We start from the raw sequence: 26,659 nt of genomic DNA, 5'->3' as shown, positions 1-26,659 counted from the left end.
TGCTTTGCCATTCTTACATTTGTTGAGAGCCATGTCCAGTTCAGTAGATGTAAAGGGTTCATGAAGGTTGTTGTTCTCAATCTCTGGTTGTCTGACTATTGGTTTCTTTCCTACTTTGGTGGCAAGGTTGGGTTTCCCATTCTTCAAGAGTTGGTGTGCTATCTGATCTGCCTTTATGTTGGCATGGGTATTAGTTTGTGAGGGGTCGTTGCTCAGCCGTCTCAGCAGCCTCCACGCCTTCTGGCTGCTCCTGCCCATGTCAACCTCTGTGATCAACTTGATCCACTGTTCTTTCTTGGCTTCAGAGATGGAGGACACAATGCTCTGCGCTGCCTGAAGAGTCTGCTCACTAAATGGGTCTTCGTTGTGGAGCCTGTAATAGTTTTCCAACAAGGCAGCTGTTTCAGGAGTAATGCCCTGGAGGTAGTGGGTTCTGCAGCCTCTCGGTATAGAGGCCCGTGAGCAGGTTTTCACTATTTCAATAAAATGTTCGTATTCCTCAGGGACTGGCGCGACCGATGTGATCATGTCGTCTAACATGTCTGAGAATTTAGTCCAATCTGCCTTTCTGAAGTTGTATCTTCATTTAAATCGAACTTCCTGAGGCCTTATTGTTGGGAACAGTTGGCATATTATTGGTCGGTGCTGTGTGTTTGGGATTGGTGGTCCCACTGATTTGGTGCATTGCTGTACGATGCTGTCGCTCACAAATAAGAGGTCTGGGTTATAACCTCGGTGCCATCTCCCGCTGTTGTAGGATGGTGGGAGCTTGCTATCATGGATGAGTGATAGTTTGTGCAGTTCAGACCAGGACAGGACAGCCTCTCCATTTCTGTCCTCTTGGGCATAGCCCCATACATGGCTATGGCTGTTGAAGTCACCAATTACTACCGCCCTTTGGTGCCTGTCAAAGTTCTCGGGGGAGGAGAAGCAGAAATCTTCATTTGGGGGCTTGTACACAGAGGTGATGGTGATGTTATTAAGCTCTACTGTTATAACCTCGATATTGTTTTCTTCAGTGTTGTGGGCACTGCTGACTTGGAGGCCTGGTTTGACAAAGACAGCACTTCCATACTGCGCATGTGGTCTTTCCGCTACTAGGATCATTCCTGGAACTTTGGGTCGTTTCTGTCGTTCATCCCTGTGTGTTTCTTGGACACACAGCACGTCACATTTCTTATCTCGGCACAGTTCATAGAGCAGTTGTTCTTTGGCAGCTGACATGCCTTCGATGTTGATTGCGATTATTGTCATGGTTGGTCCTGAAAAGGACCGTTGGTTGTTTTGCTTCCAAAACAACCAACAACCAAGTGGTGGAGTGAAAGACATGCACATAGAAACTGCTGCATTTGAAAGATGCAAAGGTGGATTGCACACCGACCTCGCTAATTCGATGCTGTTTTCTTAGGCAAGGAAGCATCGGTTTAAAATGTTGTAAATGACAACTGAACAAAGTTACCAGGTGGCAATGGAACGCACAACCGAGTGTGTGTTCCTTTTTTCCTCCGGTGGGGTTTTTCACACACAAGAAGGAGTTGCAACCAACTGAGCCTTCTCCCGAAACCTGTCTCAGAGCCGCCGGAAAATCATCTCTCCTGGCATGTGGGCGAAACCCAAGCAGAGTCGCATTGAGCCTGTGTTTGCCTAAATATTTGATCTGGAAACGTGGCTGCCTTCTCTCGGCTGCCCCCCGCGGTGCCCCCCGACTGGAGCCTCGCTTTGGGTGTTCATTATCCCATCAAAAAGCCCCTTGCTTCTGAACAAATGGGCATCTTCTCTCTCTGTGTCTCTTTGTGAGTGCGGAGGGTTCTTCCTGACTCAAAGTGAAGACGCCGAGAAGAGAGAAACAGGAGCAGATGCCAAATATCCTACAGCGGGGGTCCCTGAAGCAAGGCCCACCGTCCAGACGTGGCCCTCCAAGACCGTACAAATTCAGTTTGATAACAAACCTACAGAATCTCTCCTCTAGAGTAGGAACAGGTAAGAAGCCTGCTTTAAGGAGTCTTCTTACCTGTTTCTACTCTAGAGGAGAGTTACTCGGCTGCAGGAAGGTGCACGCTTTAAGAAGGCTTCTTACCTGTTTCTACTCTAGGGGAGAGGCATTCGTCTGCAGGCAGGTGCACGCTTTAAGGAGGCTTCTTACCTATTTCTTACTCTAGGGGAGAGGCATTCGTCTGCAGGCAGGTGCATGCTTTAAGGAGGCTTCTTACCTGTTTCTAATCTAGAGGAGAGGCGCTCAGCTGCAGGCAGGTGCATGCTTTAAGGAGTCTTCTTATCTGTTTCTACTCTAGAGGAGAGTTACTCGGCTGCAGGCAGGTGCACGCTTTAAGGAGGCTTCTTACCTATTTCTTACTCTAGGGGAGAGGCATTCGTCTGCAGGCAGGTGCACGCTTTAAGGAGGCTTCTTACCTATTTCTTACTCTAGGGGAGAGGCATTCGTCTGCAGGCAGGTGCATGCTTTAAGGAGGCTTCTTACCTGTTTCTAATCTAGAGGAGAGGCGCTCAGCTGCAGGCAGGTGCATGCTTTAAGGAGTCTTCTTATCTGTTTCTACTCTAGAGGAGAGTTACTCGGCTGCAGGCAGGTGCACGCTTTAAGGAGGCTTCTTACCTATTTCTTACTCTAGGGGAGAGGCATTCGTCTGCAGGCAGGTGCACGCTTTAAGGAGGCTTCTTACCTATTTCTTACTCTAGGGGAGAGGCATTCGTCTGCAGGCAGGTGCATGCTTTAAGGAGGCTTCTTACCTGTTTCTAATCTAGAGGAGAGGCGCTCAGCTGCAGGCAGGTACATGCTTTAAGGAGGCTTCTTACCTGTTTCTACTCTAGAGGAGAGTTACTCGGCTGCAGGAAGGAGCATGCTTTAAGAAGGCTTCTTACCTGTTTCTACTCTAGAGGAGAGTTACTCGGCTGCAGGCAGGTGCATGCTTTAAGAAGGCTTCTTACCTGTTTCTACTCTAGAGGAGAGGCACTCAGCTGCAGGCAGGTGCACACTTTAAGGCGTCTTCTTGCCTGTAGCTGAGCGCCTCTCCTCTAGAGTAGAAACAGGTAAGAAGCTTTCTTAAAGCGTGCACCTGCCTGCAGCTGAGCGCCTCTCCTCTAGAGAAGAAACAGGTAAGAAGCTTTCTTAAAGCGTGCACCTGCCTGTAGCTGAGCGCCTCTCCTCTAGAGTAGAAACAGGTAAGAAGCTTTCTTAAAGCGTGCACCTGCCTGCAGCTGAGCGCCTCTCCTCTAGAGAAGAAACAGGTAAGAAGCCTCCTTAAAGCATGCACCTGCCTGCAGCCAAGCACCTCTCCTCTAGAGTAGAAACCAGGTAAGAAGCTTTCTTAAAGTGTGCACCTGCCTGTAGCTGAGTGCCTCTCCTCTAGAGTAGAAACAGGTAGGAAGCCTCCTTAGAATCCAGGTGCCTGTCTGCAGCCGAGCGCCTCTCCTCTAGAGTAGAAACAGGTAAGAAGCCTCCTTAAAGCATGCACCTGTCTGCAGATGAGCACCTCTCCTCTAGAGTAGAAACAGCTTAAATGCCTTAAATGACGGGGAGACTGAGAAGCCACCCCCCAAATAATGGGCTTATAGAAAATGGATCTTTCGGCACCCCAGAGTACAGACAGATATCTGCCCTTCCCATTTCGGGAGGCTCCCAAAAATGGACCAGGGCCCCTGCAAAAGCCAGGACACAAAATGGTCTAACGGTCAGTGGGTGATGCCCAGCACCCAGAATCCCCAATAATAATTTTATGGTTGGAGGTCACCACAACGTGAGGCGCTGTATTAAGCGGTCATGGCATTAGGAAGGTTGAGGAGAGGTTATATTCTGATTTGGGCACCACTCCTCTAGAGCAAAAACAGCGTAAATGCCTAAAACAGTGGTTCCCAACCCTATTTTGACCCGGGAGTCGCGACCACTTGGACCAGGGACTTGATGCTCTTGTTGAGGATGCGGGGAACATGGCGTTGGCGCACCTCTCTTCCCACGAATCCCTAACTTGCTCCGTCCTGTTTGGGGAGATGGCGTGGAAGGCGGACACGGCAGGTCTCCGTTGCCGAAAGGCTCGTCCCCATATCAACAGCTGGCGTCCTGCTGCGTTGAAGGGACAATGGCGCCTCTTCCGACAGACAATGCACCTGTCACGGGAAAACATAAAACCGGCAATTAATGGCAGTGCCTCTGAGCTGCGGCTTTTCAGGGCCGGACAATGAGAAGGGCCTGGAAGGGAAAGATTACACCCAGCGCATCCGTGGGAGCTTGTTAAATGGCCCTTGGCATTTGTGACGGGGAAGGGAATCAAGCCCTCAACAACACCTCATTGCTCAGAGAGAAAAAGTGTGTGCCAATATGGAGAGGAAAGGAAAAGTGTGTGCAGAGAGTTCGATTCCGGGCACAATTCACAACCCCTGTGCGACTTGGATTACTCTTAATGGAGCAAATATGTCCCTTAGCATTGTTTCTGGATACAAAAAGATTTTGGGCATTACTAGCAGAAACACCATAGGAAAAAAATAAGTTTTTCCTACACAAAACTTAGTTTCTTACTCAATACTACTCTAGAGTTGGGAAGGATGTTGGGAGATGTAGCCTGGATCTGGACGGACTCCAAGTCCCACTATGCTACATAGGGCCATGGGTAGCTGTTGGGTTTCATCCCTGACTGCACAAGTCTCCAGCCCTCAATGAGTAGATAGACTAGATAGACTTAGGGATTCCTCTCAATTTCCTGTAGTTAAGTTGGTTAAGAAGGGGTTAAGAAGGGGGAATTGCCCTTTGCATGGTACTATCCCCTCCCCATTTGAATACCTAGGAATGTAATCCTAGAGGGAAAACGTAACTTCCTCTTTTAAAGGTATTTTTATTGCCCTGGCCTGGGCCAGGTGGCCTGTCTCCATTTTCAGGTCTCTTCCTTTTGTCCTCCATAGAGTGAGGAAGCATCTTGCTTTTGTCCAGCAGAGATGTAGTAGATAGAGTTAGTTACTTTTATTATTTTTCCTTTTCTTTTACCTTAGATGATAGCTCAGTGAAGCTAGTTAGCTCCAAGAACCTTTCCTATCCAGAATGGATTTCTTTTATCTTTAATAAACATATGATTTTGAGTTGTGGATCTGCAATCCTGTTCCATCCTGCTGAATGGAAGTCAATCCTTGCTCACTACAGGTAAGTTTCTGCTGCTTATTTACTGTGCACCCTGCACTCGGCTATATTTTGGTGGAATCACCCCCAGAGAGGGTTATTTTTGAGCCTAACAGCTCTTGATTCCCAACAGTAGCGCAATGGGTTAAACCCTTGTGCTGCTGAACTGCTGACCTAAAGGTTGGCAGTTCGAATCTGCGGGACAGGGTGAGCTCCCATCTGTCAGCTCCAGCTCCTGTCAACCTAGCAGTTCAAAAAATGCAAATGTGAGTAGATCAACAGGTGCCGCTTTCGTGGGAAAGGCAAAAGGCGCTCCGTGCTGTCATGCTGGCCCCATGGCCAGGAGGTGTCTATGGACAACACGGGCTCCGCAGCTTGGAAATGGACTCCCCTAGAATCAGAGATGAGCACCGCCTCCAGAGCCGGAAATGAAAGGAGAAGCCTTTGCCGTTGCCTGTGTTATTTATGTTTCATTGTATTTCATTGTTAACAAGGCGTTGAATGTTTGCGTGTGTGCTGTAATCCACTCGGAGTTTCCTCAAGGGGAAGGGTCAGATAATAATAATAATAATAATAATAATAATAATAATAATAATAATAAATAATAATAATCTTCTATCAGGCCTCCCCCCCCTCCTGCTAAAAGAAACCAAAACAAACCTACCAGTATTTTAAGTTGGATTATGATGGGTATGTGTATCTAGCTGGGTCCACATCCATTGTTGGTGGGATTCATGGTGTGCTTTGGATGTGGGTGGACTCCAACTCCCATCATACATTATAAAACACACACACACACCAAATAATGTGGTTATTTCAAGCTGGATAATGAAAATACAGTATTTTAAGTCAGATTATGATGGGTATGTATATCAAGCTCGGTCCAGATCCATTGCTGGTGGGATTCATAGTGTGCTTTGGATGTGGGTGGACTACAACTCCCATCATTCATTATAAAACACACACACCAAATCATGTGATTATTTCATGCTGGATAATGAATGCCAAGTTTGACCCAGATTTATCGTGAGTAGGATATGTACAGCTTTCCACATGGCTGGACTCCAACTCCCATTATCCATTATAAAACACACACACACACCAAATCATGTGATTATTTCATGCTGGATAATGAATGCCAAGTTTGACCCAGATTTATCGTGAGTAGGATATGTACGGCTTTCCACATGGCTGGACTCCAACTCCCATTATCCATTATAAAACACACACACACACCAAATCATGTGATTATTTCTTGCTGGATAATGAATGCCAAGTTTGATCCAGATGTATCGTGAGTAGGATTCGTACGACTCTCTGCATGGCTGGACTCCAACTCCCATCATCTTCTGGACTCCAACTCCCATCATCAGTCTCCACAAAAATATTTTAATTTGGGTCATGATGTGCCAGGTCATCATGTAGAAGACATCCTGGAACACATATAATAAGTCTAGGATGCTATAGGTTTCCTAACAATTGGGGACCAAAGAAGGCAATGGTCGGTTTCCGGGAACTGGAGTGCCTGCCACGAGGCCCCCAGTAATGGACAATTTCCAGGAACCGGAGCGCCTGCCACAAGGCCCCCGACAATGGCCGATTTCTGGGAACTGGAGAGCCTACAATGAGACCCCCGGCAATGGTCGATTTCTGGGAACCGGGCCACCTGCCACGAGGCCCCCGGCAATGGTCGATTTCTGGGAACTGGGGCACCTGCCACGAGGCCCCTGGCAATGGTCGATTTCCAGGAACCGGAGCGCCTGCCACGAGGCCCCCGGCAATGGTCGATTTCTGGGAACTGGGGCACCTGCCACGAGGCCCCTGGCAATGGTCGATTTCCGGGAACCGGAGCGCCTGCCACGAGGCCCCCGGCAATGGTCGATTTCTGGGAACCGGAGCGCTTGCCACGAGGCCCCCGGCAATGGTCGATTTCCGGCAACCGGAGCACCTACAACGAGGCCCCCGACAATGGTCGATTTCTGGGAACTGGGGCACCTGCCACGAGGCCCCTGGCAATGGTCGATTTCCGGGAACCGGAGCGCCTGCCACGAGGCCCCCGGCAATGGTCGATTTCTGGGAACCGGAGCGCCTGCCATGAGACCCCCGGCAATGGTCGATTTCTGGAAACTGGGGCACCTGCCACGAGGCCCCCGGCAATGGTCGATTTCTGGGAACCGGAGCGCCTGCCACGAGACCCCCGGCAATGGTCGATCTCCGGGAACCGGAGCACCTGCCATGAGACCCCCGGCAATGGTCGATTTCTGGGAACTGGGGCACCTGCCACGAGGCCCCTGGCAATGGTCGATTTCCGGGAACCGGAGCGCCTGCCACGAGGCCCCCGGCAATGGTCGATTTCTGGGAACCGGAGCGCCTGCCACGAGACCCCCGGCAATGGTCGATTTCCGGGAACCGGAGCGCATGCCATGAGGCCCCCGGCAATGGTCGATCTCCGGGAACCGGAGCACCTGCCATGAGGCCCCCGGCAATGGTCGATTTCCGGGAACCAGAGCGCCTGCCACGAGGTCCCCGGCAATGGTCGATTTCCGGGAACCGGAGCGCCTGCCACGAGGCCTCTGGGTGGTCGATTCCTGCAAATCGACCATTGCCTTCTTTGGTCCCCAATTACTCGGAAACATACAGCATCCAAGAGTTATTATATGTGTTCCAGGATGCCTTTCTGTGTGTGGATGACTCAGAGGTCCAAACGCCACTGCCGCTAAGGGGTCCCTTTCTTTCCCTTTTCTCTCTCTCTCTCTTTCTTTGTCTCCTTCCTTTTCTTTCGAGGGAGATTTATGGCAGGTCGCGGAGGCGCTGTGATGTGCTAATGGCCTCCGTCCCAGGAGAACAAAAGGCCATCTCCATCGAATCCGAGGGGCAGCCAAAGCATCCCTCCCACGGCGAAGAACCCACAAAGGTTGCTGTGGCAAAGCTGAATGTCAAAGCGCTGCCATCGCTCTCGCTCCCTTGAGAGGGGGCCAGAAGTGTTGTGCATCACACAGGCTCAACCATCCATAGCTTTTTTATTATTAGTAGTATTTTACTTTGCTCTGAGCTGCCAAGCAAATTGCAAGGAAGGAGGAAGTATCACAATGCGCAAGGCCTTGCGCCTTCCCACGCTTGATGTGCGGCAAAGACCCCTCTCTGCGCAGATCTGTGTTTCATCGCTCTTTCTTCGGATCGGAAATCCCCGAGGGATGGTGCTTTCTTTCCTTCCTGGGTTGTCAGTGGCATTTCCTATCACAAAACACATGGGGAAAGTTTATTAAACTGCCTAAAACTTTGCGCAGGAGGGGTATCGAGCGGCACATGTTGCTCTACTTTCCCAATGAGTATCTCACTAGAGTCTCAATTACCTCTGAGGATGCTTGCCATAGATGCAGGCGAAACGTCAGGAGAAATGCCTCTAGAACACGGCCCTATAGCCCGAAAAAACCCACAAGAACCTAGAGTCTCAATTCATTCAACGTAAACAAAGTTCCTGGAGGTTCACAACGACTTTCAAAGTAAGGACCGCACCATTAAACAGGAAATAACACCGTCAAACCAGGAGCAGAACTTATTTTTTTCCAATTTGGTTCCATCGTGTGATTGGTGTGCATTGAAAGAACAGGTGCCACACCTGAGGACAGTCTTGACAGTCTATCGTATCTATCCTTTGACAAGGTATGTCAAAGCTGTCTTTTTGGATCCATCCTTAATCAAAGGAAGAGCTGTGGTCATAGAGCAAGCCTCCTTCCGTGGGAGGAGGAGGAGGACCGTCTAGACAGCGCACTGGAGAAGCACATTTCTCTCTTTGCTCCAGACAGAGGAGCATGCAAGACCGCCCGCCGGTCAGGATGCGGCGCATAGCTTGGCTTCTTGGCTTTCTGGTGAGTTTCCTTGATTTATGGGGGAAAGTCCTTGCACTATGTATTGTCGAAGGCTTTCATGGCTGGAATCACTAAGTTCTTGTGGGTTTTTTCGGGCTAAATGGCCATGTTCTAGAGGCATTTCTCCTAAAGTCAGGGAGCACAGTAGATGTGCTTTCCTGGTCCGTAGTTTTTCCAACTTTCGTGTGTCTTGGAACCGTTTCTCCCCGTAGAGATGTTCAATGTATTGTCGAAGGCTTTCATGGCTCGAATCACTAAGAAATGCCTCTAGAACATGGCCATATAGCCCGAAAAAAACCCACAAGAACTTATTATTTTGGAAATAATAATAATAATAATAGTAATAATAATCTTGGTATAATAATAATAATAATAATAATAAGCCTGGAATGTGCAAACTTGGGCCCCCCAGGTGTTTTGGACTTCAACTCCCACACTTTGGAGATAATAATATTAATATAATATAATATTATTACAATATAATAATAATAATAATAATAATAATAGTATCACACCATCCTCGATGCTTGGGAAGTGTTCGACTTGTGATTTTGTGATACAAAATCCATCATATAGATCTCATTTGCTATGACTTACTGTGTTTTTGTGTCAGTAAAATAATAATATCATAATAATAAAAAAACCAAGTATGGATTGTCGATGTTGCAATCCCAGGTGACAAGAGGATTGAAGAGAAACAACTGGAAAAGATGACATGATACGAGGTTCGAAGATTGAATTGCAATGACTCTGGCACAAATAAGTCAAGGTGGTCCCAGTGGTGATCGGCACACTGGGCGCAGTGCCTGAAGACCTTGGCCTGCACTTAAAAACAATCGGCACTGACAAAATCGCCACCTGTCAGCTGCAAAAGGCCATCCTACTGGGATCTGCACACATTATTTGCCGATAAATGACATAGTCCTAGACACTTGGGAAGCTTCCGGCGTGTGATCCAATACAGAGTGATCTTGTTTGTTGTGTAATCATCTTGTTGTGCTAATAATAATAATAATAATAATAATAATAATAATAATAATGCAAGCCAGTCAAGGTGGTTGCAGTGATGATCAGCACACTGGGTGCAGTGCCTAAAGACCTTGGCCTGCACTTACAAACAATCGGCGCTGACAAAATCATCACCTGTCAGCTGCAAAAGGCCACCCTACTGGGATCTGCACTTGCACTTTTTGGTGGAGTTCCTTTCTATTATTATTATTATTATTATTATTATTATTATTATTATTAGAAACACAACAAGATGAGTCCAAAGCTGGCTGCTGTATTGGATCATACATCGGACTCTTCCCAAGTGTCTAGTTCCATGTGATGTATCTGCAAATAATGCATGGAGATGATGATGATGATGATTATTATTATTATTTGAAATACAATAAGTTGAGTACACAGCAAACAAGGTCACTCTGTTGGCTGTTGAATTGGATCACATGTCGGACCCTTCCCAAGTGTCTAGGACTGTGTGATGTATCGGCGAATAGTGCGTGCAGATCCCAGTAAGGTGACCTTCTGCAGCTGGCAGGTGGCGATTTTGTCAGTGCCGATTGTTTTTAAGTGCAGGCCAAGGTCTTTAGGCACTGCACCCAGTGTGCCGATCATCACTACAACCACCTTGACTGGCTTGCATTATTATTATTATTATTATTATTATTATTATTAGCACAAAAAGTTTAGTACACAACAAACAAAATTACTCTGCTGATTGTTGTGTTGGATCACACGTCGGACACTTCCCAAGTGTCTAGGACTGTGTGATGTATCGGCGAATAATGCATGCAGATCCCAGTAAGGTGGCCTTCTGCAGCTGACAGGTGGCGATGTTGTTAGCGCCGATTGTTTTTAAGTACAGGCCAAGGTCTTTATGCACTGCACCCAGTGTGCCGATCACCACTGCATCCACCTTGACTGGCTTGCATTATTATTATTATTATTATTATTATTATTATTATGATCACAACAAGATTATTACACAACAAACAAGATCACGTCGGAACCTTCCCAAGTGTCTAAGACTATGTGATGTATCGGTGAATAGTGCGTGCAGATCCCAGTAGGGTGGCCTTTTGCAGCTGACAGGTGATGATTTTGTCAGCGCCGATTGTTTTTAAGTGCAGGCCAAGGTCTTTAGGCACTGCACCCAGTGTGCCGATCATCACTGCAACCACCTTGACTGGCTTGCATTATTACTATTATTATTATTATTATTATTATTATTATTATTATTATTAGCACGACAAGATGATTACACAACAAACAAGATCACTCTGTATTGGATCACACGTCAGAAGCTTCCCAAGTGTCTAGGACTGTGTGATGTATCGGCAAATAATGCGTGCAGATCCCAGTAGGATGGCCTTTTGCAGCTGACAGGTGGCGATTTTGTCAGTGCCGATTGTTTTTAAGTGCAGGCCAAGGTCTTCAGGCACTGCGCCCAGTGTGCCGATCACCACTGGGACTACCTTGACTTGTTTGTGCCAGAGCCTTTGCAGTTCGATCTTCGAATCCTCATATCATGTCATCTTTTCCAGTTGTTTCTCTTCAATCCTGGGATTGCAACATCGACAATCCATACTTGGTTTATTTATTATTATGATATTATTATTTTACTGACACAAAAACACAGTAAGTCATAGCAAATGAGATCTATATGATGGATTTTGTATCACAAAATCACAAGTCGAACACTTCCCAAGCATCGAGGATGGTGTGATTTATTTACATCAACAGTAGTAACTTTACATCATTGTGTTAGACCACGCCTGGGCAAACTTGGGCCCTCCAGGTGTTTTGGACTTCAACTCCCACAATTCCTAACAGCCGGTAGGCTGTTAGGAATTGTGGGAGTTGAAGTCCAAAACACCTGGAGGGCCCAAGTTTGCCCGTACCTAGTTTCGTGTATGGAACACTACAAGGTATAGTTGGTTCATGCCTGGTCTCTGGAGCTCCGAGCAAAGCAAAGGGTTTAGTTTTGCAGGCTGCGCCCAACTACAGCTGAGTTTTCTTTCAGATCGGCATTCCCTCGAGGAACACTTTGGGCTTCACGATCCCTGCGGAAAACCAGACTGAGAAAGGTTAGTGACCCAAAGCTGTGCTTTGATGCGTTGAACTGTGTTGTCAAAGGCTTTCACGGCCGGAATCACTGGGTTGCTGAGGGTTTTTCGGGCTGTATGACCATGTTCCAAGACCATTCCTGTTAGACCGATATACCTAGATATCTCTTTGAACTGTCAGGGACAAAGATATGCCAATTCACAAAAACCAGCACAAAAAGAATAGTTGTTGATGGGATGCATACTGATTTTCCTATCACATACACAAAACAGTGTTTCAGTCATGGAAGGATCTATAGCAGCGGTTCTCAACCTGGGGGTCGCGACCCCCAGGGGGGTCACTGGGCCATTTTCTGGGGGTCGCGAAGGCACCTCGGTTGCCCCCCCTCCGCCTTATCAAAATGGCTGCCAGCCCATGCCAGGGAAACAGCCAGGCTTTCCAGGTCAGCTCCTCCACATTGCACGAGGCGCCCCTTGCCTACATCGCTCTCCCGCCGGCAGGACTATAAATCCCAGCAACTGCATCTCCCAAATGTCTACTTTCCCCAAACTTCATTAGTGTTCACATTGGGGCATATTGAGTATCCGTGCCAAGTTTGGTCCAGATCCATCATTGTTTGAGTCTGCAATGCTCTGTGGATGCAGGTGAACTACAACTCCAAAATTCAAGGTCAGTGCTCACCAAACCCTTCCAGTATTTTTTGTTGGTCGTGGGAGTTCTGTGTGCCAAGTTTGGTCCAATTCCTTCACTGATGGAGTACAAAATCCTCTTTGATTGTAGATGAACTATAAATCCCAGCAACTACAACTCCCAAATGACATAATCAATTCTCCCTCCAACCCCACCAGTTTTCAAACTTGGGCATATTGGGTAAGGTAAGGTAAAAGTTTTCCCCAATCATGTCCAACTCTGGGAGTTGGTGCTCAATTTCTAGGCCAAAGAGCTGGTGTTGTCCATAGACACCTCCAAGGTCATGTGGCTGTCATGACAGCATGGAGCACTGTTGTTGGGTATTTGTGCCAAATTTGGTCCGGTGAATGAAAATACATCCTGCATTTCAGATATTTACATTATGATTCATAACAGTAACACAATTACAATTAGCAACAATAATAATTTTATGGTTGGGGGTCACCACAATGTGAGGCGCTGTATTAAGGGGTCGCGGGATTAGGAAGGTTGAGAACCACTTACCTATAGTATTTTTAAAAAAATGATTAGAATTCAATCTGGAAAGATTCAGATGGAATACCAACGGGACCGGGATAGTGTTGTGCGATGGGACCAGTTCGAAATAGTTTATCTTCTAATGTGATAAGGTCTTTGGATACTGCATGCTGCTTCACCTTAGGCAGCGAAGTACAGTGTTCCCTCGCTACTTAACAGTTCGCTTTTCGTGGACTCGCTGTTTCACGGTTTTTTGGGACCTGGCCTGGTAAGTGAGCAAGCGAGGCTGGGTGAGTTCTGCCACTGGCCCGGTGAGTAGTGAGTGAGGGAGGGAGGATGAGTGAGTGAGCGGCCCACACTCCCTCATTTGCTCACCCACCCATCCTCCCTCCCTCGCTCACTCACTACTCACCGGGCCAGGTCCCAGTGGCAGAACCAGGAATTCGGTCTGGTGAGTCGCAAGCGAGCGAGAGAGGAAGGGTCGCAAAGGCGGAAGCAGCTCTACTCTATATACTACTAAATCTACTTTGCAGATTTTCACTTATCGTGGGTGGTGCTGGATCATAGAATCAAAGAGTGGGAAGAGACCTCCTGGGCCCTCATCCAGTCCAACCCCATTCTGCCAAGAAGCAGGAATATTGCATTCAAAGCACCCCAGACAGATGGCCATCCAGCCTCTGCTTAAAAGCTTCCAAAGAAGGAGCCTCCACCACACTCCAGGGCAGAGAGTTCCACTGCTGAATGGTTCTCAGTCAGGAAGTTCTTCCTCATGTTCAAATGGAATCTCCTTTCTTGTAGTTTGAAGCCATTGTTTCGCATCCTAGTCTCTAGGGAGGCGGAAAACAAGCTTGCTCCCTCCTCCTCCCTGTGGCTTCCTCTCACATATTTATACATGGCTATCATATCTCCTCTCAGCCTTCTCTTCTGAAGGCTAAACATGCCCAGCTCCTTAAGCCGCTCCTCATAGGGCTTGTTCTCCAGACCCTTGAGGATTTTAGTCTCCCTCCTCTGGACACATTCCAGCTTGTCAATATCTCTCTTCAATTGTGGTGCCCAGAATTGGACACAATATTCCAGGTGTGGTCTAACCAAAGCGGAATAGAGCATGGGGAGCATGACTTCCCTAGATCTAGACACTAGGCTCCTCTTGATGCCTGAGGCCAAAATCCCATTGGCTTTTTTGCACATTCCTGGCTCATGTCTAACTTGCTGTCCACGAGAACTCCAAGATCCCTTTCACACGTACTGCTCTCGAGCCAGGCATCGTCCCCCATTCTGTCTCTTTGCATTTCGTTTTTCCTGCCAAAGTGGAGTATCTTGCATTTGTCACTGTTGAACTTCATTTTGTTAGTTTTGGCCATTCATCTCTCCAATCTGTCAAGATCTTTTTGAATTCTGCTCCTGTCCTCTGGACTATTGGCTATCCCTCCCAATTTGGTGTCGTCTGCAAACTTGATGATCATGCCTTCTAACTGGAATGTAACACCCACGATAAGTGAGGGAACACTGTACTTGGGACAGCCTTGCTTCCATGACAGATTCCTTCCACACTTTTTTCTTTCCCCTGCTCTTTTCCTTTCCCAGTTTCCGGCCCCGACAGCCTGATCATGGAGACATTCGGAGAGGTGTTCGAGTACGTCTCTTCCGCTCTGGACTGGTGGCACGCGGACGGGTATTGCCGGCAGCGTTTTGCTCACCTGCCTTCGGAGACCTGGGACAGCGAACTGGCCTCTCTTGGCAAGAAGCTGCGCTCTCACCAAATCCAGGGCGCCGTCTGGTTAAACGATGAGGAGGTCTACCTGCGGAAGCCACGGCACAGGCGTGAGTAACGAAGCCAAGTCTAGTCGGGCGATGCGCTGAGCTCCGTGCCCTCTCTTGCAGATACCTTGGTTTCTTTCCTTTGTCACGAGTATTATCGTCACATGTTATTATTCCGTTCTTCCTCTTTGACAGAGCTTTCCAAACATTTCATGTCAGCGATACACTTTTTAGCCGTGCATCATTTTGCAACACAGCAATTTGGAAATGCGGACGCATACATAAATTAGAATAAAAATGAAATATATGGGGTGGGGTGCAACATACCTCATGAAATCCTTTCATGTATATCTCTGAAAGTGTATGATTCACTGAAATTTCAGCCCTCCAGGTGTTTTGGATTCCCACTCGCACAATTCCCAACAGCCTACCGGCCAGGTAGCCATAATACATATCTGTGGGGTGTATATATCCCTGTGGAATAATGTCCAAGGTGGAAGAAAGAATCCTTGTCTGTTTGAAGCAAGTGTGAGTGTCGCAATTGGCAAGCTTGATTAGCATTGAGAAGCCGCAGCAGCTGTTAGGAATGGAGTCTCCAAAAAATCCGGAGGGCCGAAGTTTGCCCATGTTTACTTTTTGAAAAGCCTCACATCTAAATGGGAATTTGAATTCAGAAAATGAGAAGAGCATCCTGAATGAGACTCGAGACCATTGGGCGTGGGAGACGGGGTGAATGATGTCAGAAATATTAAAAATTAGCTGGCATTTTTGATTACAAAAGTGTGAGTCAAGCACTGAAAGAGTGAGTAGGCCGAAACCTTTTAGAATCAGTGGGCCAAAGCTGGTGTCATCCTGAGGAGTGTGAGATACACCTCTGTGTGAGAGAACCCTTATGTGAGAAAGCCCCAGTGTGAAGGCTGCTGCATGTAAAGCTACTATAGTAAAGGTAAAGGTAGTCCCCTGACATTAAGTCCAGTCATGTCTGACTCTGGGGTGTGGTGCTCATCTCCATTTCTAAGCCGAAGAGCCAGCGTTGTCCGTAGACACCTCCAAGGTCATGTGGCCAGCATGACTGCATGGAGCGCCGTTACCTTCCCGCCGGAGCAGTACCTATTGATCTACTCACATTTGCATGTTTTCGAACTGCTAGGTTGGCAGAAGCTAGGGCTGACAGCGGAAGCTCACGCCGCTCCCCGGAATCGAACCTGCGACCTTTCGATCAACAAGCCCAGCAGCTCAGTGCTTTAACCCACTGTGCCACCGGGGGCCACTATGTATTTGTTTATTTGTGCTGTGGAAACTTTGTTATTGTAAATAGTGCAACTATATTATTTTGCACCAAAGTGTCCCTTCTCCTTCTATTTCTTTGATGTTCTTCTCTCTTATGCTAGGAATCCATTCCATGCCCATCTTGATGTTCCAGAACAAAACGGACACCAAGTTTGTGAAAGTCTTGGCTGACTTCCCCGCAATGCCAGCCGTGAGTGCCTGCGCACACCTCCAGTGGGACCAGCAAGCCACCGAGATTTCCACTGTCTTCTCTTACGCCGTCTCGGCCTTCATCAACGAGTTCCAGCTGCGTGGATTCAAGGACGAGGATGGCTTTGTCCGCTTTGCCGTCATCCTCCACGGGCACCACTCCCCGTACCTGCCAGTGTTCCGGGCCGACGGGCAGTGGCACCATTTTTGCGTCGTGTGGCAGCAGCGCAACGGAACGTGGGCCATCTATGCTGATGGGAAGGAGAAGGCCTCGGCCACGGGGCTCTCCGCTTCCCACACTGTCAACGCACATGGGACCTTCATCATCGGTCAGGACCAGGACTCCCTCGGAGGGGCTTTCAAGGAGAAGGAGTCCTTCAGCGGGAACCTCACTGGCCTCCATGTATGGCACCGCATCCTCACCAAGGAGCAAGTGGAGAAGGTGCGCTCCTGCGTCCCCATCGCCGACGGGCTGGTGTTCGGCTGGAGCCGCGAGATCCTCGAGGTGGAAGCGAGTGTTGAGGAAGCCACAGTGCAGCTCACTTGCCCAGGTGAGCCTCACGCGCGCATGGCTGTCCTTGTGCGAATGGCCTCTCGTTGGTCTGTGGGATCTAGTAGGGCTGGGCGGTTTCGTTTCGTAATTTCGTAATTCGTTAAAAATTCGTTATTTTTTTTGATAACGAAGCGATATTGAACCATTCAGGAGCAACTAAAAAACGAAACGAATTTTTCCAATTCGTTTCGTAATTGTTTCATTATTGATTCGTTATTATTTCCGCATGTCTGGTGCAAGTTTTAGGGTTGCTGTTTGTTTTCTCAGTGAAAAAAAATATAATTATCACACCAACAGTCAACCACGGAGGGAGAGGGAAGCTTCAGAAGTTTTTTAGCGTATTGCGCAATCGCGGCCGCCATTAACGAATCAATTCGTAATCGATTCGTAATTGTTTCGTAATTGTTTTACGATTTCTGAAATTTCGTAAATATCAGACTTTTTTAAAGGAAAATTTCAGAATTCTTTTAAATAACGAAACGCAAAAAACCCCTAAAAACGAATCGAGTTTAGAAACAAATTTTTCCGTGTTTGGACAGCCCTAGTATCTAGATTGATGAACATCCAAACCTGTTGCCCTCTCTCTACATATTTATTATTATTGTATGACAGTGTTCTCCCACTTATCGAGGGCGTTCCATTCCAGGACCACCCGCAATAAGTGAAAATCCGCAAAGTAGGGACGCTATATTTATTTTAATATTTATACATTATTTTAGTGTTCAGTGGACAACCTTTCCCTTTACCTTACAAACAAAATCCTTCAGTTACTTTAGTTGAGCAGCAACTTTTAGAAAGTGCTCCACTTCCATTTAAAAACCGCAAAACAGCGAATCCGCGAAAAGCGAACCGCGAAATAGTGAGAGAACACTGTATTGTTACTTCATTATTAAGATACTCAGAGTGGCTTACAAAATATTATTTGGGGATGCAGGTGGAATGACTAAAACGACAAGATCTCTTAAGACTCCGGGGCTCTTTTCTCTTGCATCCCTTCATCCTCGTTCAGTTTGCCCAAACTGCTCGTCCCTCTCCTCCTTCCCTCCTGTGTTTCCTCAGGACCCATGGAAGAATGCCAAGTCCTGGAAGTCTCCCATGGGAGCGTCCATTCCATCTCTTGCCTCCGTCCTCAGCCTTTCGTCTGCCGCTACCCAAAAGGTATGGCGATTCTAACGGGAACGGGTCCGCGGGTCAGTCAGTGTTGCCTATCACAGAAGCGTTCTCATTCTATTCCCCCCAGAAGGATTCCCATATAGGTTAAACCTCCAGCTGCAGAAAATATTGCCGCCTGGAAGGTTGGCAGTTCGAGCTGTTCAGGGTGAGCTCCCGCTATCCGCCCTAGCTCCTGCCCACCTAACAGTTCGAAAACAGTAATGTGAGTAGAGCGATAGATATCACTTTGGCGAGAAGGTAAAAATTCACCTGTGTTCGGGATGTGGGTCGGGATGAGCTCTCGCCATCAGCCCTAGCTCCTGCCCATCCACCAGTTCGAAAACAGTAATGTGAATAGAGCAATAGATATCACTTTGGCGAGAAGGTAAAAATTCACCTGTGTTCGAGATGTGGGTCGGGGTGAGCTCCCGCCATCAGCCCTAGCTCCTGCCCACCTAACAGTTCGAAAACAGTAATGTGAGTAGAGCGATAGATATCACTTTTGCGGGAAGGTAAAAATTCACCTGTGTTCGAGATGTGGGTCGAGGTGAGCTCTCACCATCAGCCCTAGCTCCTGCCCACCTACCAGTTTGAAAACAGTAATGTGAGTAGAGCAATAGGTATCACTTTGGCGGGAAGGCAAAAATTCACCTGTGTTCGAGATGTGGGTCGGGGTGAGCTCTCGCTATCAGCCCTAGCTCCTGCCCACCTGCCAGTTCGAAAACAATAATGTGAGTAGAGCAATAGGTATCACTTTGGCATGGAGGTAAAAGAAGAAGAGATGCTGGCAATTCAATCAAGAAGATGTCCATGGACAACAAGCTCCTCAGCATAGAAAATGGAACAACAGCACCTCCCTGTGGCCGGAGTCGAGCACAGCCTCCAGATGCCGGAGATGGGAAAAGATGGGAAAGCCTTTCCCTCTGTTTACGTACTCTTTGTCTTTGTTAATTGTATAACAACATCGAATGTTTGCTGTTTATGTGTTCTGACATCTGTTCTGAGTCTTCTTGGGGAGATAGAGCAGAATATAAATAATGTTGGAACAAATCAAGAACTTTGACCAAAAAGCAAGGCGCTGGATGCTGGAGCTGATGGACAACTGCACTGCATCCTGTCAGATCCCCAAAATCTGGAGGAAAGCAAGAGTCATCGCCATCCTGAAGCCAGGCAAAGACCGTAATGGTCCAAAAAGCTACAGACCAATCTCCCTGTTGTTGTGCCACCTCTACAAAGTTCTGGAGAGACTTATTTTGCATAGAATTACAGAAAAAATAGACCCCTGTCTGATCCCACAGCAAGCTGGCTTCAGAAAAGGCAAAAGCTGCACATCGCAAGTGCTGAACCTGACGCAGAACATAGAAGATGGCTTTGAAAGGCAGCAGATCACAGGAGCGGTCTTCATAGACCTGTCCGCAGCCTATGAGACTGTGAACCACCACTGCCTCCTCCTGAGAAAAATGTATAGTATCACAAAGGACGACCACCTCACCCGCCTCATAGGAAACCTGCTACCAAACAGGAGCTTTTTTGTTGAGTTCCAGGGCCAGAGAAGCAGATGGCGGACACAGAAGAACGGCCTGCCTCAGGGAAGCGTGCTTGCTCCATCCATGTTGAACATCTACACAAATGACCAGCCACTGCCAGAAGAGACAGAGAGTTTCATCTATGCTGATGACTGTGCCATCACCGCTCAAGCAGGGAGCTTTGAGATGGTAGAACAGAAGCTTTCTGAAGCTCTAGGTGCTCTTACTGCCTATTACAGGGAAAACCAGCTGATCCCCAACCCATCTAAAACACAGACATGTGCCTTTCATCTCAAGAACAGAGAAGCATCCCGAGCTCTGAAGATCACCTGGGAAGGAACCCCACTGGAGCATTGCAGCGCACCCACATACCTGGGAGTCACTCTGGACCGTGCTCTTACCTACAAGAAGCACTGCCTGAACATCAAGCAAAAAGTGGGTGCTAGAAACAATATCATACGAAAACTGACTGGCACAACCTGGGGATCACAACCAGATACAGAGAAGACATCTGCCCTTGCGCTGTGCTACTCTGCTGCTGAGTATGCATGCCTGGTGTGGAACACATCTCCCCACGCTCAAACAGTGGATGTGGCTCTTAATGAGACATGCCGCATTATCACAGGGTGTCTGCGCCCTACACCACGGGAGAAATGACAGTGCTTAGCCGGTATTGCACCACCTGACATCCGCCGGGAAGTAGCAGCCAATAGTGAAAGGACCAAGGCAGAGACATCTCCAGCTCATCCCCTGTTTGGGTATCAGCCAGCACGTCAACAACTTAAATCCAGACATAGTTTTCTAAGATCTACACAGACACTTGCTGGAACACCTCAGCAAGCGAGAGTCCAAAAGTGGCAGGCTCAAACCCAGAACTTCAACCAATGGCTGATACCAGACAAGAGACTCCCCCCTGGGCACAGAGAGGACTGGGCGACTTGGAAGGCGCTGAACAGACTGCGCTCTGGCACCACGAGATGCAGAGCCAACCTCCAGAAATGGGGCTACAAAGTGGAATCCTTGACATGCGAGTGTGGAGAGGAGCAAACCACTGACCGCCTGCTGCAATGCACCCTGAGCCCTGCCACATGCAGGCACTCCAAGGGGCCAGATACTGGTCAAAGGACATTTAATCAACTACCAAACTCACACATTTTGTATTTTCTCTGTTTGTTTGCTTTGTTCTGTTAGAAATGTAATATAACTGGCTGGCTGCCCTGACACGAGAAATAAATAAATAAATAAATAAATAAATAAATAAATAAGAAGCTCTTAAAAGGTTTTGGACATCAGTTCCCAGCATCCTTGACCATTCTTCTGGCTTGAAGTTCTGGGGACTGAAGTCTGGTGAGGATCGAAGGTTGGAAATCCAGAGGTAGATATCAACTTCCAACCTACTAACATAAACATTGCAGAGAGGATGCTAACATTGCATCCATTTTGTTCACGCTCGCTCATAAAGGATAGAGGCAAGTCTGGGGAAAGCACGAACTCCAACGTGGTAATAGTGTCTTGACAGACTTCGAACCAAGGTTTCTGCCCTGTCTTTTCCTCCCCAGAACTTTATTTCTCGCTGAAAGAAATGCAGTCCCGGCCTGTCCCTCCGCTCATTGCGCAGGTCAACATGTGGGCGAACGCAACCGTGGTAAGTCTATATGTGATGAACACAGTGAGTTACCACATTTTAAGTGTAGGACTCAGTGGAATTTAGTAAATGTGATGGTGGTCTGAATCACAAAGTTGGGAGAGACCCAAGGGCCGTCCAGTCCAACTCAATTCTGCCAAGACACCATCGAAGCCCTCCCAACAGATGGCCATCCAGCCTCTGCTGAATCACCTCCAGAGAAGGAGACTCCATCTCCTGCCAAATGTCTGGTTCAGAAGAAATTGATCATTTCCATCTTGGAGGGGTGGAGGCCATGCATAGCTGATCCGCTCTGGGTTATAGTCCGAACTCCCCCCGGTATATTTTCTGGTCATAATATTTGAATTTTAGTTATGCAGTCAAGCAAAAGTTCCAAATGTATTGTCGAAGGCTTTCATGGCTGGAATCACTAGGTTCTTGTGGGTTTTTTCAGGCTATAGGGCCATGTTCTAGAGGCATTCTCTCCTGACGTTTCGCCTGCATCTATGGCAAGCATCCTCAGAGGTAGTGAGGTCTGTTGGAATTAGGACAATGGGTTTATATATCTGTGGAATGACTGGGAGACAAAGGACTCTTCTCTGCTGGAGCTAGGTGTGAATGTTTCAACTGACCACCTTCATTAGCATTTGAAGGCCTGCCTGAGCCTGGGAAAATCTTTTGTTGAGAGGTGTTAAGATGTGCCTGGTTGTTCCAAAAAAGTTCCAAATATTGGAAGCACTATTATTATTATTATTACTAACTGTCCCCTGCCACGCATCGCTGTGGCCCACATGGGGGTTCTGTGTGGGAGGTGTGGCCCAATTCTATCGTTGGTGGGGTTCAGAATGCTCTGTGATTGTGGGTGAACTATAAATCGCAGCAACTACAACTCCCAAATGTCAAGATTCTATTTTCCCCAAACTCCGCCAGTGTTCACATTTGGGCATACTGAGTATTTGTGTAGAGTTTGGCCCAGATCCATCCTTGTTTGAGTCCACAGTGATCTCTGGATATAGGTGAACTACAACTCCAAAACCAAAGGAGACTGCCCACCACATTGTAGTTCGCCTACAATCAAAGAGCATTCTGAATGCCACCAACGATGGAATTCAACGAAACTTGGCACACAGTTCTCCCATGACCACCCCGCTGCACCACAGTCTCCCTACCTGAGCTAGCAGGGTTGGTCTCGGACCTGGCATTGGACTCCCAGTGGCTTTTAGTGCTGGGGGACTTCAATGTCCACGGAGAGGCCACCATTTCAGGGGCGGCTCAGGACTTCATAGCCACCATCCCAACTAGTATCTGGCCCTACCCACTGTGCAGGACACATAGAAATAATCAATAAATTCTTTCTGGTACAGATCCCTGCCAACGTTTTCCAGGCTGACGTCCAAGGCCTGAATGCTTCGGCTGCGGCCAGAGTCCTCGGGGCGGTGGAGAAGGTCCTGTCAGGCGTGGAGCCCCCTCCTCTGGACACAGGCGGCCTCCTGGGGGTCTTCCAGGTGCTGAAGGAGGTCTCGGTCACCTCACTGGAAGCGGAGGAGCCGGCCGAGCTGGAGACTCTGGGGCAGCACTACGTGAACGTTGCCGGGATCATCTTGGGGGAAGAGAACGCCAAGGAATGGTCTGAGATCAAGCCGGTACTGAACCTTAGTGTCAAGAAAAGGGGGCTGTGAGGTCATCTAGTCCAACTTCCACTTGGTACAGGGAATCCAGAATATTTTCAGGTGCCGTAGATCATGGTATCCTTCTGGGACGCCTCACAGGAACGGGGCTTGGAGGTACTGATCTGCAGTGTCTCCAGTCCTTCATGAAGGGTTGATCTTAGAAGGTGCTGTTGGGGGACTCCTGCTCGGCCCCACAGCCATTGTCATGTGGGGTCCCGCAGAGCTCAGCATTGTCCCCCATGTTGTTTAACATCTACATGAAGCTGCTGGGTGAGATCATCCAGAGTTTTGGAGTTCGATGCCACCTGTACGCAGATGACGTCCAACTCTATCACTCCTTTCCACCAGATGCTAAGGAGGCTGTCCAAGTCCTGAACCAGTGCTTGGCAGCTGTGATGGTCCGGATGAGGGCTAACAAATTGAAAAGGAATCCAGACAAGACAGAGGTCCTCCTGGTCAGTCGCAAGGCCGAACAGGGCATAGGGTTACAGTCTGTGCTGGATGGGGTTACACTCCCCATTAATTAATTAATTAATTAAGATATTTGTACCCCGCCCTTCTCCACCCCTGGGAGTGGGGAAGACTCAGGGCGGTTTCCAGCTGGCAACAATTTGATGCCTCCAATAAATAAAATACATAATCTAATTTCACTGGGGAGTGAATTCCACAGGCGGGGGGCCACCATCGAGAAGGCCCTGTCTCTTGTCCCTGCCAAGCGCGTTTGCGACAGAGGTGGGACCGAGAGCAGGGCCTCCCCAGAAGATCTTAAACTCCGAGGTGGGACGTAGAAGGAAATACGTTCGGACAAGTAAGCTGAGCCAGCACCTATTTAGGGCATAGGTTCGGAGTTTGGGAGTCCTCCTAGATTCATCGCTGAGCCTGGAATCCCAGGTTACAGCAGTGGCCAGGGGAGCTTTCGCACAATGAAAACTTGCGTGCCAGTTGTGCCCATACCTTGAGATGGCTTCTCAAGTAGCCATGGTAGTCCACACTCTTGTTACATCTCAAATAGACTACTGCAATGCATCTATGTGGGGCTGCCGTTGAAGACTGTTCTGAAGCTTAAAATGGTCCAATGGGCGGCAGCCACGTTGCTCACCGGAGCAGCATTCAGGGAGCACATAAACCCCCTGCTATGTCAGCCCCATTGACTGCCAGTTTGCTACCGAGCACAACTCAAAGTGTTTGCTTTAGTCTCGTATAAAACCGTAAATGGTTCCGGTCCAGCTTACGTATCCAAACGAACCAATTAGAGAGTTAAGATCTGTCGGGAAGGCCCTGCTCTCAGTCGCACCCTCTTCTCAGGCACGATTGGTGGGGATGAGGGACAGGGCCTTCTCAGTGGTGGCCCCTCGGCTATGGAACCACTTCCCCAGTGATATTAGATTAATGTGCTGTATTTAAACATTTGTATTTGTAATGTGGCATGGAAATTTGCCAAACTGTAAGCTGCTCTGAGTCCCCCTCCCTTGGGGCGAGAGAGAACGGGGCAGAAATATAGTAAACAAACAAACTGGGTGTGGACGGATCCTGGAAACGTAGATTATGATTATGATGCAGGAGGTTGGACATGTATTTTTTAAAAGGGAAGGCATGCCTGCTGCTTCGTCTTCATTTAGTCACTCGTGCGCTTTTCTAGATCATCGGCGGACCCATGGCAGTGGTTGAAAACGTGGACAAGATGGCTTCCGCCTTCCACCAGCTCCTGAGCGCAGAAAAGCCAAAGGTCACCTTCCAGAATAATAACATTGGTGAGTTCATAGAATCCTAGCATTGGAAGAGACCCCAAAGGCCATCCAGTCCAACCAGTCATGAAAGAACACACAAGCAAAGCACTCCCGGCGGATGGCCATCTAGCCTAGGAGATGCTAAACAAGTTTAGGTGGAGATCCTTTTTCGTGCAATTGGATTGCGTCGCTCCATTGTGTTCTAGAGCAGCAGAAAAAAAGGTCTTCAATGGGACATCCTTTCCAAATCTTTGACCATTCTCTGGACACCTTCCATCTTGTCCATTCTGGAATGGCTTCTCCAGGGCCTGACCAAAGCAGAAGAGAGTGCGACTAGGACTTCCCTCGACCGTAGACACCTCCTGGTTGTGTGGCCAGCATGACTGTTTGCCTCTCCGCCAAGGTGGTACCTATTGGTCTACTCACATTTGCATGTTTTTGAACTGCTAGGTTGGCAGGAGCTGGAGCTCACCCTGAACCCACAGATTCAAACTGCCAACCTTCCCTTGATGCAAATGAGAATTGCCCTTTTCTCGCTGCCACATCACACTGTTTTAGAATCATAGAATCATAGAATCAAAGAGTTGGAAGAGACCTCATGGGCCATCCAGTCCAACCCCATTCTGCCAAGAAGCAGGAATATTGCATTCAAATCACCCCTGACAGATGGCCATCCAGCCTCTGCTTAAAAGCTTCCAAAGAAGGAGCCTCCACCACACTCCCTCCGGGGCAGAGAGTTCCACTGCTGAACGGCTCTCACAGTCAGGAAGTTCTTCCTCGTGTTCAGGTGGAATCTCCTCTCTTGTAGTTTGAAGCCATGGTTCCATTGTGTCCTAGTCTCCAGGGAAGCAGAAAGGAAGCTTGCTCCCTCCTCCCTGTGGCTTCCTCTCACATATTTATACATGGCTCTCATCATATCCCCTCTCAGCCTTCTCTTCTTCAGGCTAAACATGCCCAGCTCCTTAAGCCGCTCCTCATAGGACTTGTTCTCCAGACCCTTGATCATTTGAGTCGCCCTCCTCTGGACACATTCCAGCTTGTCAATATCTCTCTTGACATTCTTAAATGTTTTGGAAGCTGCCTTTCACCTACTGTTGAGATATATATATATATATATACACACACACACACCGAAACGCACCCATCACTTCCATGTTCGCAGGGGTAGAAGTCCGGCGCATGGAGCTTGGCACACCGGCTGTGTATGTGATGCCGAACCAACACCAAAAGGCGCCCGATTGGATTGAGGTTCCAGTAGAGGAAGTGGAGAGGTTGAGAGGAAGAGGTAAACAATTGTGTCCAGGACACAAATAAAAATAAACAAACAAACAAATAATACTTTGAATATGTTTTAATGGATTTTAACTGATTTTTTTAAACAAAAAACTGTACTGTTTATGTTTAATCCTGCTTTAATGTTTGCATATAGGTCTATTATTCTAATATTATATTATATTATATTGTATTGTATTTATTATATTTATTTTTAATAGTATTTATGGTATGTTTAATCCTGCTTTAATGTTTGCATATTGGTCTATGATCATTATAATATTATATTGTATTTCTTGTATTTATTTTTAAAACATACTATTTATGGTATGTTTAATCCCGCTTTAATGTATGCATATTGCTCTATTAATATTATTATTATTATTTATTTTGAAAACATACTATTTATGGTATGTTTAATCCCGCTTTAATGTATGCATATTGCTCTATTAATATTATTATTATTATTATTTATTTTGAAAACATACTATTTATGGTATGTTTAATCCTGCTTTAATGTATGCATATTGGTCTATTAATATTATTATTATTATTTATTTTTAAAACATAATATTTATGGTATGTTTAATTCCTCTTTAATGTATGCATATTGGTCTATTATTATATTATATTATAATTTATTATATTTCTTTGGTTTTTTAAAAACATATTATTTT

The 26,659-nt window shown here is 47.4% G+C and overlaps 1 protein-coding gene across 1 annotated transcript in view; it reads left to right on the top strand.

Annotated features, from left to right (window-relative positions):
• Positions 1-8,564: 8,564 nt before the first annotated feature.
• The window catches only part of ADGRD2 (adhesion G protein-coupled receptor D2), a 42,406-nt gene continuing 24,311 nt past the window's right edge, over positions 8,565-26,659 (top strand). The window contains exons 1-9 of the mRNA XM_067472224.1: positions 8,565-8,985; positions 12,011-12,074; positions 14,806-15,042; positions 16,371-17,009; positions 18,071-18,169; positions 21,249-21,334; positions 22,678-22,956; positions 24,623-24,734; positions 25,873-25,995. Coding sequence (XP_067328325.1) covers positions 8,929-8,985; positions 12,011-12,074; positions 14,806-15,042; positions 16,371-17,009; positions 18,071-18,169; positions 21,249-21,334; positions 22,678-22,956; positions 24,623-24,734; positions 25,873-25,995 — 1,696 coding nt within the window. The 5' untranslated portion in view covers positions 8,565-8,928. The remainder of the gene's footprint in view (positions 8,986-12,010; positions 12,075-14,805; positions 15,043-16,370; positions 17,010-18,070; positions 18,170-21,248; positions 21,335-22,677; positions 22,957-24,622; positions 24,735-25,872; positions 25,996-26,659) is intronic.

Source organism: Anolis sagrei, chromosome 11 (assembly GCF_037176765.1).
Source record: "Anolis sagrei isolate rAnoSag1 chromosome 11, rAnoSag1.mat, whole genome shotgun sequence".
In the NCBI taxonomy this organism is placed as follows: Eukaryota; Metazoa; Chordata; class Lepidosauria; order Squamata; family Dactyloidae; genus Anolis; species Anolis sagrei.
The sequence above is the reverse complement of the archived record's forward strand: the minus strand, read 5'-3'. Positions and strand labels throughout refer to the sequence as shown.